The sequence below is a fragment of the Lissotriton helveticus genome, chromosome 5_1, assembly GCF_964261635.1.
Source record: "Lissotriton helveticus chromosome 5_1, aLisHel1.1, whole genome shotgun sequence".
NCBI lineage: Eukaryota > Metazoa > Chordata > Amphibia > Caudata > Salamandridae > Lissotriton > Lissotriton helveticus.
In genome coordinates this window covers 1021328864-1021344555 of record NC_136065.1, presented here as the reverse complement: position 1 = coordinate 1021344555, position 15692 = coordinate 1021328864, and the positions used below count along the sequence as shown (strand labels likewise).

General features: G+C 44.2%; 1 protein-coding gene across 1 annotated transcript in view; it reads left to right on the top strand.

The window, feature by feature from the left end:
* The window catches only part of ENTPD7 (ectonucleoside triphosphate diphosphohydrolase 7), a 121389-nt gene that overhangs the window by 87740 nt on the left and 17957 nt on the right, over positions 1 to 15692 (top strand). The window contains exons 9-12 of the mRNA XM_078643547.1: positions 5882 to 6048; positions 8211 to 8535; positions 8625 to 8710; positions 8898 to 9059. Of these exons, the coding sequence (XP_078499673.1) occupies positions 5882 to 6048; positions 8211 to 8535; positions 8625 to 8710; positions 8898 to 9059 (740 nt within the window). The remainder of the gene's footprint in view (positions 1 to 5881; positions 6049 to 8210; positions 8536 to 8624; positions 8711 to 8897; positions 9060 to 15692) is intronic.

The following is a 15692-nucleotide window of genomic DNA, read 5'->3' as shown; positions in this document are numbered from 1 at the left end:
AATGGCCGTCGCTATCTCGTCCGTAGTAAAAGGGGACTCCAAAGAGACTCTGTCTAAATCGGAAACACTGGGCAGAGCTATATCACGCAACAAAAGGCGAGAGTCATCAACATCCCGTTCAGACACAGGGGTATAAACCACACGAAAATAATCCGCAAAACATTCAACTATTCCAACCGGGTCTGTCACTCCCACACCATTCGAAGTCTGAATCACAGGCACCACACGATTCTCCCTCTCCTTCTTATCCAACCATGCCAGTAATTTACCCGCTTTGTCCCCCACATCATACAAACGACCCTGTTGCTCCCGAAACATCAGTTTAGCCGCATCTGTGACCAAAGACTTATAAGCAAATTGTTTCAGACCCAGGGCGTGGAGTTTATCAGATGTAACATCCGATTCTAGGTCAGCCTCTATCTCAGCAATCTCCCTCTCAAGGTCTACCACCTCCCGATTCCTCGCCTTTGTGGATTCAGCAATAAGGGAAAGGGCCTGCCCGCGAATCACTGTCTTAAAGGCCTCCCACAGGGATACCGCAGAGGATACAGAACCCTCGTTGTCTAAAAAATAATTGTCCAAAGACTTAATCAAGAGATTGCGGGTCTCGGGGGAGGTGAGGTACCATGGGTTGATAGGAGCCACCCGGCCCGCCGCCTCCACCCCCACCTCAAAACAAAGCCAGAGCGGAGAATGATCAGAGATGCCCCGGGGGAGGTGTCTAATCTCACGAACCGCTAGCGACTGCGCCGCAGGCATCAGGAAATAATCCAGTCTAGACAGACTCCCATGGGCCCCAGAGTGGAAAGTGTATTGAAGCTGAGTAGGATGCATAAGTCTCCAGCAATCCACCAAGCCGAACGTATCCAGAAACCCACCCAGCCACTGTTGGGCCAAAGGGGTGTCCCTAGGGGGGTGACGATCATGTAGACCGGAGAACACAGAATTAAAGTCACCCGCTATGAAGAGAGTACTATCAGGGAGGTTCAACAACACACGGCCCAAATCGGAAAAGGTAGAGGTCTGTAGACCGGGGGGCACATAAACGGCAAACAAGGAAAGGGTCCGACCCTCATAGCGACCCACGAGGACGGCATAACGCCCCCGATCATCAAGGATCACACCATCAATAGCTAGGGGGAGGGAAGCCCGAACAAGGATACCCACCCCCCTGGAACCCGTGGTAAACCCCGAATGTGCGGCGAGGCGATAGCCCCACCTATTCATTGCACGACATGTATTGCCCACCAAATGAGTCTCCTGTAGAAAAACAATATCTGGAGACAAACGTCGTATACATCGCAACACCACACCCCGCTTAATACGATCCCCCAGACCATTAACATTCCATGAAATAAACCTCAACCCGCTACCCCCCATCCCACACAGCAACGCCGCAACCCCCCCCCCAATGAGCATGACATCAAAAACATCATTAGCAAGATAGAATCGCCTTGAGAACACAACACACAAACATCAAACTTCCCACCCACCCACCCCCCAACAATCAAGGAAACACCCCCCACCCTGCACCCCTGCAAGAAGCTAAAAAGCCACCCCAACATGCAGTGTGCCTGTCGCCCAAGAACCCCCATTCTACAAAAAGACCCCGGAGGAGGAAAGGCTCTGGCCCACCCGCCCCCCCAACAAGACAAATAACAAGGAAAACACACAGACAGTAGAGGCACTTAGGTATAGAATCCCAGAAGAAGTTACTTTACACGAGGACCCGGGCATAGACAAATAGTTCAGCTCTCTACACCACCCTCAGCACCACCCGGGTGGGCGGCGGACTCAGCCGCAGGAGGTCGGTCCGCAGAGAGTCCAGCCAGTCATTCACGGAATCAGGCCGATCAAAGAAAAAGGTTCGGTCATTGTACTCAACTCGCAGCCTGGTCGGAAAAAGCATAGCGTAGCGCAATCCCATGTCCCGGAGACGCTTCTTGACTCCACGGAAGCCCATACGCTGTTTCTGCACCTGTTGAGAAAAGTCCGGATAAAAGTTCACCGTGGCATTCTCAAAGGCCACCGGGCCCTTCACACGTGATGCCTGCAGGATAGCGTCCCGATCCCTATAGTGGAAGAGTTTCGCAACAATAGGCCTCGGCGGGGCGCCAGGCTTACCCTGGCCTCCCGGAACACGATGGGCACGCTCCACTGCGAAGAATTTACTCAGCCCAGACGGAGAGAGGTAGTTCTGGATCAGGTCCTCGACCAGGAGATCAACAGAGTGCGGTTCTGGATTCTCCGGAACGCCAACCACACGCACATTACAGCGACGCGCCCTGGTCTCAAAGTCCTCCAAGCGCCGGGTCATGAAATCGTTCACCCTACGGAGATTGCCAATCTCCGTCTGTATCTCCGAGACGTCTGCCGTGAGGCTGGATGACTTGATATCCAATGACTTCACCTTCTCATTGGTTTTAGATAGGTCGGCCCGAATCAAGTTCACATCAATGGCCACGGTGTCGATTTTGTGGGCCAAAGCTTCATATTGCTGACCTATCGTTTCCTTCATGCCAGAAATGGCGCCCATGATGTCCTGCAAGGACGGTTCCGTTGACGCGTCCACAATGTGGTCAACCGCACTTGGGCCAGGCAGGGCGGCTCCGGGGGACCCCTTCGCATGGGTGTAACGGTCCATAACGTTAGACTGGACCGGGCCCCCACGCAGGGGCGTCTTGGTCTTTCGTGTCTCTCGGTCCCCTCTGCCCGCCATGTCGGAAACCGCGTCACCAGGAGACTCACTCGACCCGATGGAAATGGCCACAGGAAAGTAGGGCGTCGGGACCAAAAGGCTGCTGCAAGGGTACCACTAGGAGAGGACCAGCCTGAAAGGAGAAGAAGCCAGCCAAAGGCCCGACAGCCGTCCCGTGCGCCGGACCCAACCCAGGCCAGACTCCCCTGCCAGATGTCTCAGTCTAAGGCAGAATCGAAACCGAAACTTAAGAGGGGGACCCACAAGTCCAATCCCCCTGCCGCTGTTGTTCAACTCCGAGACGGCCAGAGAGCCTCACCCAGTCCCGGGCGCACCTCAAGGGCGGACCCCGAAAGTTCGAATCGCCGTATCTTCGGCGCCCCAGGTCCAAATCAAATTCCAAAAATCCCAGTAAGATCAGCCCAGCGTCCTCTACATAAATCCTCGTGTTCAGGATATCATGCCGGGAGTGGCGGGTGTCCGGAGAGCGCTGTGCTCACGCGGCCATCACGGATGCCCGCCAAGCTCCTCCTCCTCGTTGTATATATTTATAAGTTATTAAAGTTTTATAATCCTACTACTTTGTTGGAGTGCTATATATTTTTAATGTGACACATAATTGTAAAAACTTTGATGTACAAAGAGGCATCCCTGGAATCTTCCGCTTCAGGCTGGGTCCCCTCCCCAATCACAATACAGGATGGTTTTCAGATAGTAGGAACGCGTGTGGTGTGACGGATCTTGTGGTGGTGTGGGGGCCTTGATCTACTGTAACTCCTTTGAAGAGGGGTGATTCTTTACAGCTGGAGCCATAAACTACATCTGCAGGGCTAGGTGATAGCCTGGGACCGGCCTGGACAATCGGACACATAGGAAGAGGAGTGTCAGAGGGTGCGGTAGTGAATAGGGCGAAAGGGAGGTGTCGGGCGGGCACAGGGTGTGATTCTCAAGGAAGAGCAGCGCAGATGGGGGGAGGTTTATTGCCCATGCATAAGACAGAGAGCGGGGGTGACCAGTGCCTGGGGGAGATGCTTGCGAGGGTGGGGAGCCATGCTAAGCATCCACAGCGTGCAGAGAGTGGGTCTGGTCAAGGCATCTAAATGGCTGCCGTGCACGACAAAAGTGTGGCATTTGAAAAAAGGCAAGATGGCGCAGACAATGTTTTTCAACACTTCCTGATTTCCTTCGAATCGAACGTTAACAGACGTTATCTCTCCCACACTACCGGTCCCCCTGGGCTTAAACGCCGAGATGGTAGGGACTGCATCCCGTGGAGATAGGCCGAGACATCACTCGGCAGAAAAAAAAAAAAATCAAAAAAAGTCTATAAACGTACAATAAGTTAAAAGTCAATCATTCTTGTTTCCTTGTAGTACGCTCCCCAGACCGCTCCCCGGTTCGCGAACCGGGCGCACCCCCCGCGGGGCCCTTTTAAAGCCTCCACATCAAACCTAGGGGGTCAGGGAGGATCTACTATGCCCCCTTATGGTCATTTGCCCCTTCGCTTTGGCCTCCTCTTGTCTCTCGATCCTACCGAGAGACAAGATGGCGGCCGCTACGGACTGTTTGGAATGTTTACAGACACCGGAGAGCCAATCAGCTTCGCTTCGCAAAGCTCCGTAACGCGAAAAAGTACGCGAAACGGAGCGCTACCCGGGACGCTGTCACAGATATATATCTTTTTTTGAACGTTAATTTCTCAAAATCCACTGGAGCACATATATTGAGACCTAGCAAAGGCACATCGGGCTACCAGTCCCTACAATTTTGCCAAGTTTCGTGCAAATCCATTCAGCCGTTCGGGCTAAAAGTGAGGCCAACCGCCCTATGGAAATTAACATGGGAAAAAAGCGTTTTGGGATCCCCCTTTTTTCTCGCCCCCCCTTGACGAACCCCCCCCAAATTTTCAGGGGCTGCTCAGAAACAAAATGTTCCATTTTCCTGAAAATTTCAGCCAATTCCGTCCACAAACGCCAAAGTTATTAGACATAGAATTTTCAAAAATCCCATAGAGAAAAAATCCTAACTATATATACCTACTGGCGACCGCCAGTAGGTAATTATATATATATATATATACATATATATATGTATGTATATATATATATATATATATATGTATATATATATATATGTATATATATATATGTATGTGTATTCTTTTTGATTTTTTTATTGATTTGCGGAGAGCTCTGTGTACCCATCGCGGATCTCACACGTGGGAAAAAAAACCCCCACCACTTTCTGATATTTTACTATCCATTGAACATGCTTTTCCTACACCTATAACACACATGTGGGGTCAGGAAAGCTCTAATCTGACCCCTTCAATATTTTATATTCTACTTTTCAGGACTGAGGACCGTTTCACGATTTATAAAATGGCTGCCGCAATTTTTCTGTCAAGTTGCAGCCAGATAATCAGGATTTTGCTTTGAGGCGTGGATCCGCACAGTCTCTACATACCTAGATATACAAATTTGTTTTTTTCTTAGCATCTCAAACTACTGAGCGTATTTCCACCAGATAGCAAAAAGCACGCTTTCTGGTCCAAAAGTTTCATTTCTGCCAAATCTGGTGTAATTCCGTTCAGTGGGTCGGTTTGTAGTCCTGTTCAAAATCACATTGGGAAATTGCATGGGGAAAATGTGTTTTGGGACACCCTCCCCTTTTTCTTGCACCCCCCCCCCTTGAAGAATCACCCCAAAACTTTCAAAACAGCAGTTGAAGTGAGTGGCGTACTCATTCTCAAAATGTTGTGATGATTCGCCAAACGCCCCCAAAGTCATTGGCAAAACAAAAAATGCTTTTCCTATGGAAACTAGGTCCTAACTAAAACTACCTACTGCCACCTGCCAGTAGTTTTTATATAACAAAAAAGATGCAAGACGTAACAGGAGGGGGTCTAAATATGGACGGTATGGAAAGAAAATGATTATAAATTAGTTATAAATGCAGCCGAGTGATACAGCTTGTTAGTCTTGTACACTCTTCAGTTACGGGGTGCCACTAGTTGTTTCTGAACTGTTATTTACAACGGAACTTGACCTCCTGAGTCAACATCTGACAGATTCAGCTTATTTCTGTGAGAAAACCAATCAAACTACGCATTGCTCTTGTTTTCCATTCAGAAGTTCCAATCTTGTAATTTCAAATATATTTGTGTTTTTCTTTTTGTTTCAGGAGGCGGCAGCAAAGGCCTTGCTGGCAGAATTTAATCTGGGCTGTGACTTGCAGCACGCAGACCATGTTTACAGAGTGTATGTCACAACGTTTTTGGGATTTGGCGGTAATTTTGCTCGACAGCGCTATGAAGATATGGTGTACAACAAAACTGTCACCAAAAATAGGTAATGTTTTTTCTAACGGCCATCAGGGTAACGTGTAGTAAGAAAAATGCCAGTGTTCCATATATCATGCATACAGATTAGAAGTATTTAAGTCGTAGGATCTCCCTGGGACTCTCTCACAGTGCAGTTTCCATTTCTCCTGCTGGGTGTTTGCACGATTAGCTGCACTCAAGGGCTCAATCAGTTTTCTGTATGTTCTAGAAATTGAAAGTGAGGTTTTCTAGACCCCATGGCAACAAGTGCTCAGTCAATGTGCCATCTCGAATCAGAAAAAAACAGTTGTACTGCAACCACCCCAAAGCCTGCTGACCAGTATTTGAGTGAGGTGTTAACTATCAGTCCTATAAGCCATTACAAGGATAGTTAGTGGGAGCTCAACCCTCTTTCATTAAGTAGTAACACTCAAGAACACTAGAACATGAGAATACATTTTAAAGATTTAGTTTAGAATCAAAACCATTGTCTAGTGCACACAATATGAATTGCAACTATTAAGACGAATAAATATGGCAGCAGTTGCGTTTACTAACCGCATGAAGAAGAGGAACTACGCCACCATGATTGCGCTTGTTCATTTATACCAATTCCGTCCCCATTCTGCTACTTCTGAGCGGTTAAGTTAAATCTAGCACAGCAGTGGTAATAGTTTCATTTATTGAATGGCTGGTTTATCGGGCTGGCCTAGCGGGATATTTTTACTGTTTAAAACACTTTGTGATGAGACCTATCAAGTATTTAACGAACTGTCCTGCGACCTTTAGTGTATAATTATATAATTTATGAAAAATCTGGTCTCTGTGAGGACAGAGTTTTGAAATTTGTTTTTCCTAACTATGGCATGCATTTTTAAGGTATAATTGCAGCAGACTCTTAATATGCAGTACAAATGCGATAGCTACTCGATCTGGATTTTGGTCTGTAATACGTGATTTGGAACAGGATGTTTTTGCAAACGATTGGTTGTTGCTAATTGGATCTGTATGAATTCTGTGGGGTTTCAGCTCGTTTGTGTTTACCCAGTTTTATTCTTCTGTAAGTTGTATGAGGTTTTGTGTTGTATTCGGTTTTTGGAGCTATGGAAGTCTTGGGTGTGCATGATAATACCCAGTACAGACATTCAGGTCAGTGATGAAAATTATAAACGATTCTGCTTTTATTCTATTCAAGCTGCCATTTTTACCTGGTTCAGATCCTTTTAAAAACTCATATTCATTTTCCTTGATTTCCAAGTTTTGTATCTAGCTTTGGTTATCACCTCCCTGTCTATGTACTTTGCCTGTGCACTTTCTGGTATGTGGTCCTTACAAGATATCGGTTTATTGGAGTCGTATCTCTATTACGATTATCTCTCATGAGGCTATCCTGAGGAAAGCAGACAATTGTGAAAGGAGCATAATTGTGCACACTATACTGAAGTAAAATGGTCATTTAAAGTTGGTGGGTCATTTGCACAATTGCTGGTATGTGGAAAGCACCACATCTGCTACCCCAGCCACAGTCTGAACACCAGTTCCAGAGTTTGCCCCTGGTGTAGCTGGCTTTTTCACCAAATTCTCTTCCTTGGAATATACACAAGGATGGCTGGCTGTTCGAGCACAGTGTGATGAGGGTATAAGAGACCTTTCCATCCATACTTTTTCATAACCTCAGAGCAGGTGTTGTTTTTGCAGATAAAACAAAAATCAATGTCCGTGACACACTTGTGTTTCCTGACCGTGCTTGAGGGACATTGCATGTTTTTTCTGCCCACGGTAAGCTTGCTTGGCATTGCAGTGCCGCTGGGAAAAACACCATTTGTAGAGGATGCATGAAGGAAATTAATTACCTTAAGATTTTCCAACCAGTGTTAGGTGGCTGGAGTTGGAGAGAAATGGTTTGTTATAGTTTCTGACGCTTTGTTTTGGCTTTGTATAATTGCACCCGATTTTCATTGTTTCCAACATTTGAATACAAAAGCGTTACTTCTGTTATGTATAATTTGAAAATTATGAAGAGACTTCTGATTTTAAATGCTTAATCATGTTTTAGGGGTTGTGTTTTATAATAAAACGTTTACAATTGATTTTGTATGTTCATTACTACAGCAATGAGGAAACTGTTATTTACATAGTGGTTATGAGAACGTAGGTTTTTTTAATGAACTTTTGTGCTTTGTGTTCCAGACTTCTAGACCAACACATTGGTGTGGCTCAGGATGCCCCATACATGGATCCCTGCCTACCGGTTGGAGCTACAACTACTGTTGAAAAAAGTAGCCAAACCCTACATTTGCGTGGAAAGGGAGACTGGGATGCATGCCGGCAACAGCTTGAACCTCTCCTACTAAAAAGCAATGACAGCTATGCCCATCTAAATGGAGTTTACCAGTCTCCAATCGACTTCACTAACAGCGAGTTCTATGGCTTCTCGGAGTTTTTCTATTGCACAGAGGATGTGTTGCGTATGGGAGGCCGCTACAACAGTTTCAAGTTTGCTAAAGCTGCCAAGGTATGTGTTCAGAGGCTTATTTCCTAGTTTGAGCCATTCTATTTACACATGTTGAATAACTGAATACTCTGCTTCTTTTTCTATCCTAGGATTACTGTAGCATGACCTGGTCAGCTTTGAGTGACCGGTTTAAGAATGGCCTGTACTCCTCCCATGCTGATGAACACCGTGTAAAGTAAGGATATGTTCTCACTTATTTTCCTACTTGCATCAAAAGTGTGCAATAATTGGTGGAGGAATAAGGGTACGGAAAGGCATTAATTTGTGGTTTTTCATGATCTGCTTGATCAGTTACCAGCTGGATATTTGAAAAATAGCATGATTTGTTTTGTAGTAACAGCGCTGTCCATTTCCGTTTCCAGATATCAGTGTTTTAAATCGGCCTGGATGTACCAAGTCCTCCATGATGGATTTCACTTCCCCTACGATTACACGAGTCTGAAAACTGCCCAGTTGGTTTATGACCGAGAAGTACAGTGGACGTTGGGAGCCATCCTTTTCAAAACTCGCTTTCTTCCTCTCAGGTACTACAAATGTAAACTTGTATTTTCAAAAAAGCATTTTCTTCTTCTAGTCAATAGAATTTGGGTTTTAATTGAAAAGGAAAAAGGTCTTGGGTTCGATGATATTTGTGATGACTTCTCTGCATTTCTTTGCAGGAACGTACATTGAAGAATAGGGATCTAGTTTAGAAATCAGGGTAAGATCCATTGAACACTAGAAAATACTTTAGAGACTCCTGCAAAACAAAGAAGAAAACTTGATTTATTTTCAATGTGGATGGCTAGTGTTACCAATAAAACACAGTAATAATATAGTACCGTTGCTCTTTACTTTGAGCGTTGATTTACTACTCGGTGCCTGACCACGTCTACTCTAAAAAGGGAGAAATATGTCAGTACTTGATATAAACTAAATAAGCATGGATTGTGTTTTTACCCATCCATTTTCAGACACATTTTGTTTTTGATATTATTCTGCCAATTCATATACCCACGTCTCACTAGGAAAATGGATATTTGAGCGGGCAGATTATTGGTGCAACATTTTGTGAACACTCCCTAGTTAATTGTTTTGCATAATTGATGTAGCACCTTCAGCTTGTAAGATATTAAGAAATGTTTTTGCATATTTTATTCAATATGGCACCGCAGGGCGCAAACAATTAAAAAAGGTTCAAATTCGACATTGGTGGCAGTGCTTTCCGTAATGCTACTTAATGGATCAGTATAAAATGTGTCAGTGCGAATAATACATATTTAGGAGCCATCTCGTTGTTTACTATTTACTTCAACATTATACTCCTATTTACTAGCATAAGCAAGGCATTCACTCCAAATGTTTTAAGAGGACTGGTATCTACATTTTAGTGATGCATCAAAGTAATATGTTCTATAAACACAAGTGGTCTAAAACTCATCCAGTTTTGAACGGGCTCTCTCTTTGCTGTAATCCAGTCATGCTGAATTCACTGCCCCCCCCCCCCACTTGGTTCGGTGTGGTGTTCCCAAGGGTTCCTCTCTCTCTCCTCTTTTATTCAATCTTTACATTTTCCCACTTATTTTTGCACTTCAGCAAATGGAGGTCACCGTGTATAATTATGCAGATGACCTCCAACTCCTCTTCCATCTGTCACACTCCCCAACCAGTATACTTAATTTCCAGTCTGTCATGCTGTTCATCAGTGATTGGATGAACGGCAACCATTTGAAATTAAACCTGGACAAGACTGAACTTGTTGTCACTGGTAGCACTCCTAGTCCCTGGTCCCCTAACTTTTGGCCTCCCTCCCTGGGCACCTCCCCCACACCTTCTCCCTCTGTAAAAACCCTAGGGATTTCACTCAATAAACACCTCACTCCCCATTCTCAGATGAGTTCTGTTGTCTCTTCGTGTTTCTTTGCTCTCCGCACTATACGGAAAATTTCCCGGTTTTTCTCTGTCCCTGCCCTTAAATTAATTTTGATGGCAATGGTCCTGTCCCGGCTGGACTACGGGAACATTGTATACAACGGCGCTCCTGCATATGCCTTTCGTCGCCTTCAGTTAGTCCAAAATCAGGCCACCCACCTGATTTACGGCCTGCCCAGATTCCATCACATCACCCCCCTACTTCAATCCTTACATTGGCTGCCTATCAAGGAACGGGCTCTCTTTAAATTGGGTTGCACTACATTTCAGGCCTTGGCGGGAACTGCCCCTGATTTCATCTCCTCCGCCATTAGCACTTACTGCCCCAACAGAGAACTTCGCTCCTCCACTCAATTTTTTCTTTCTGTACCCCGGTTCAAGAAAAAGAAATCTGGGGGCCTGAAATTCACTTTCCTTGCCCCTACTTTCTGGAACTCTCTCCCCCTTCACATTAGATCTATTTCCTCTTATCTCGAATTTCGCAGGGCACTTAAGACCTTCTTATTTTCTCACGCCTTCCCACCTCAGTAATTCCGCCTCCCTAGCCACGGGTTAAGCATCCTCCAAGCGCCAAGAAACTGCGTGGTATACGTGCGCTATGTAAATCTCTGTAAATTCCAATTCAAATATATACCCCTAATGGTTTGGGCTTGAATTTCTGAATACTGTGTAAACAAATGTACACAGTTTTATGCTATCTTACCCCATTAATTAGCTTCTTGGAGTACTGTACTCCTACTCCAGTTCCAAGACCTGCTAATCTTATGAGGAAGCCTGGGGTGCTCCATTTTTTTTTTTTTTTGGTTTGCTCCTTGTGCTGACCTAGAACCAGTTTTTTTCACAAGAGCACATTGACTTCCAGTACTTGGCATCTAAATCCTACTCTGTCTTCACCACATTACTTGCAAAACCGCTTTACCATAAATAAGCTTAACCAATTTAGTGAAGACCAAGAGAGAACTCTCCGATTATGGTAAATCTGCGATTTGAATTGAAAAACAACCACTTAGCTGCACACATGCTAATTTACTGTTTAACAATGTTGACTCTGGCATAGTTCGGAACTTTAGATTGCCCCTTGAATCTTGTACTGTTAAGGTTTCCATTTAATAAAATTGACTTGAACCTGGTCACACCTTACCCACTCTACTATAGGAAGGTTTGTTACAGATTATTGCTAGATAGTTCCATATTTCCTGTACCTGAAGCAGCCTATTTCCGAATCTGACTGTGCAGGTCATCATGCTGTTCGTATTGAGCTTCTACATGTGTCCAAGGTCCAACACTAAAGTACCTCAAGTAGCGTTAAGGGATCAACTACTCCACTATATCGTTTGTAGTTATACATCCTTTCTAAATGCAGTCCTCTAAACGGCATACTTCCTTTTAAACTGGCTTCACATTATAAGAAAATATTCGTGGTGCCTGACTTCAGCTATGGACACTGCCTTAGAACATCTTCCAGTCTCTGGTGTTTCTTTAATTAGAAGTATGTAAGATTGCCAAAGCTGATCCATAGCCATAAGGATGAATCAAAAAGTACACAGTTTTTAAAATAGGTATCAAATTGTGTATTGCATTGCCGACCTACTTCTAAATGTCTTCCAATTGTAAAGAAACCTTCTCTCTCTCAGGAGATCTTCTTTGCTAATCATAAACACATGCGGGGTCCCAGAGCAGTTCTTTCAAAATCCACATCTACTTCGCATTGCTTCGGGAATGCCAGGAAACATATGTGACAGACCTGTTCAATTTGTGTGCCTTAAAAACAGGCTAAATTGCTAATCTTTATTGAACTACTTTACAATTTTGAAGGAAAAGGGGTAATTTCTTGTAAAATCACTTAAGCAGAATGCAAAGTGACCTTTTAAAAACATCCTTCACAAAAGCTTTTTTACTTCTTTTCAAAGTAAGATACGGAGTAATACTTTGAAATGCAGCCTGTTTAGGCTGCAGCATTGAAACAATGTAAATTGGACACTGCATTATTTAACCGCTTGCGTGCGGCAGGAATTACAGCCCTGTGCTGGACATTCCAATCGCGGGCGTGGCCGTGACGGAACCATTCGGTCATCAGCACAGCCCAACCATAACTCATGACGGAATGGTTCCGTCACGAGCATGGAAGGGGCTAAGGGCCTTCTGATCTCCAGTGTTGCATTATGCCTTGTAGAAAATGGTGCTCCCCTATAACAGTTCCTTTTAGCAATCTTTGCAAAAATCTACTGATCTTCTGAACCAAAATCGATTTTTTATTTCTGCTGTTCTTAACTTTGACCCTCATAATATCTTTGAATTTTATGTGACTTTAGAAGCACTTGACAAATTTGAAAGTATTCTAAAATCTTGTTGCAAAGATCATGTTTAGCTTGAGATGCAGGAACCACATCATACCAGTTCAAGTAGCTTGCTTACATTTGTTCATTTAAAGTTACAATTGTTGCAGTTAGTATTACTCTGTATATTAATACTTAATACTAAATGTGTCAACCTCAGAATGGTGAAATTCTGTGTTGCCGTGTAGGGATTCCCCATTGTGACCTGCTGATCACACCTGATGTCTTCTTTATTTTTTCCCAGACACAGTTCTCTTGTTCCCAAAAATCAGGTGAACAAATACAGGTGCATATCCGTGTTCGATACGTTTCAGCTTACACCTTCCTCCAGACCATCTCATCAGTTCCCAAATCACATCTATTTGTTACTACAAATGTCAGTCCTTCCTCCATTTCTTTTTTGTGTGTAAAATTATCTTATTATTTTTTAACTTTAACTGTGCATCGATTACAGAGTACTTGACCTCCCTTCCAAGCCTTATCCCTCCCTCCCATATATTGTTCAGAAGTACACCTACCCACATCATAGTTTACAGAATACCACCCTACTTTTACTGCTTGTAAGGTTGCCCCTTAATTAGCCTAAAGGATCGCACACCCACCGCTGAGGCGGTCTGCTACATCTACCTACCCGCAACCACTTATAGCACATTCCACTACATGTTGGTCTCGCCCCATGTACCCTAACCTCTTTTCAAATTTCTTCATGCATCCCTTACCCATCGCTCTTGCCAGCAACCTGCACCGTTCCATACCTAATTCCCACCTGATGTCTTCTTGAATCCTAGAATTGACTTTACTAGCAGCCAGTTATTTGAGTTGTGTTTCTGAGCTTTAACAGATCACACAGCTGCACATTATTTTGTGGTTGGATATTGAGCTAAGGTCCTTCATCTCTTTATTGTACAGTGAAAACACTTAAAAGTGAAGGCAAATTTAAAGATTTAATGTTTAAGTACACTGTGCAGTTCAGGTAACTGCACAACTGACATATGTTAGAGCAGATATTCTTTTGTTGCTAGGGCAACAAACCGAACCAAGCAAGAACATTCCATGTAAAGCATGACACAACTTAGTGAAGCATGACTGAGAAATAATCTGAACGAAGAAGAAATAAATAGCAATGATACAATTAATAAATATGTACAACAACATAATAACACAAAGTTCCATAGATATCAATAAAGTTGAAGGAAGGGCTTACAACCAAAGTAAAATAGATTCAATTAAGTTACCATAGTCTTACAGACGTAGTTCTTATCCTGGCATCTCTTTGCACATGTGCAGCCAGGCTCCAGAGAATACAAAGCTCCCTCTGTCTCCGCACATCACTATTCTACAGAGCTTTATTGAAACCCCATGTTTACTTTTAGTCTAATGTATTCGCCTTAGTAATCATAAACTCTCTAAATCCTCCAGTTGTTCAATTTACTTTATAGCCACACACTTACCTGTTTCTCTTCTCACTGTAATGTCCTTCTATCCTGTTGTACCTTCCACATGTTTAACATTGCATACTTTACCATCCTATGCCACTATTCTATTGGCGTTGATCTTGACTGGGCCGGTTTCCCAAACGTAGTGTTTTCTCTACCATCTCACATTTGCAAATGCTCACCCATTCTTCAGTAGAAAACAAAGGTATTCCCATTTTACTTCTGGAACCATATCTGATTTTTTACTACTTCCTGTTTCTTGGTCACACGCTCTGCTACATTTTGTGTCAGTACCTCTTTCCTGATCTTGCATTCTCTTTGTAAACTCCCACAGACACTTCCTATTTTTTGGATCTCCCCTTCTCAGTATCCTAAATGACTGACACCCAAGGTCTCTCTCTGATATTTTGTCCAGTCCAGCCATACCTGTTTGAAATTGGGTTTCTAGTTGGCAGAGGTATGCACCCTGTCCAAGCAGGAACCACAATCCTAGTTGGGGTAAGTCAGATACACACCCTAAATAAACCTGTTTACCGCTGGTAACTTGGCACACAGCAGTCAGGCTTAACTTAGGAGGCAGTGTGTAAAGTATTGGGCAAGATACCTCACCTAGTTAAAATATAGAGCTTAATTTAATGAACAACTCAAAACCAAAATGACAAACAATCCAATAAGTATAACCAGAGTTATGAATTTTTAAAGATTAAACTGAAATGTAGTGCTTAGGAGCAAAAAAAGCAAACTAGTGCCATCTGGTCATAATAGACTGGGTCAAATCCAAAAGTTCATGCAGACCGCGATGGAGCATGGGTCAGATATAGGGACCAGCCATGTCCTGCTGAAAAGTACATTGTTGTGTCATCGAAGAAAAGACCCGATGTGTGGGGAAGAGGAGGCAATGCGCCATCACTGATCCCTTCAGATGTAGGCTATGCATTGGTTCTGAGACGCAAATGTTGGAGGTATATTGTCGTCAAGCCCCAAGCTGTAGGCGATGCGTCATTGTCGAACCACGCAAGTCAAGGATGCTTTGGTAACTGGAGGCGATGCGCCACGAAGTCGGTGATGCAATGTCTTTGGTCCTTCCAGCAGTGGTGATGCGTCTGTGTGGAGGCTGATGTGCTGGGTTCGAGGCATGTGGGCTGCTAAATTCATATCTTAGCATTAGATCGCCGCCTAGTGTTGGGCTCGGATGATCGCACATTGTTGTCCTGGAAGAGTCTTCGAAGTATCCTGAGATAGGTGGCTCCTCCCCTGGACTACAGTGCGCATGGGCATCGGCTCCATCCCCAGATTGTTTTTTTCCGCCATTGGGTTCGGATGTGGTCTCGACGTCTTACTGTCGGAACCAAGAAGAACTAACTTTTAGCGGCCAAAAGGCCTCGATTTTCTTGCGTCGGTATTGTCTGCGCACGGTCTCGAGTCTTCCGTCTCTTGGAGCCGGAATAAGCGGAGTTTTCTTCGCTCTCGGAAC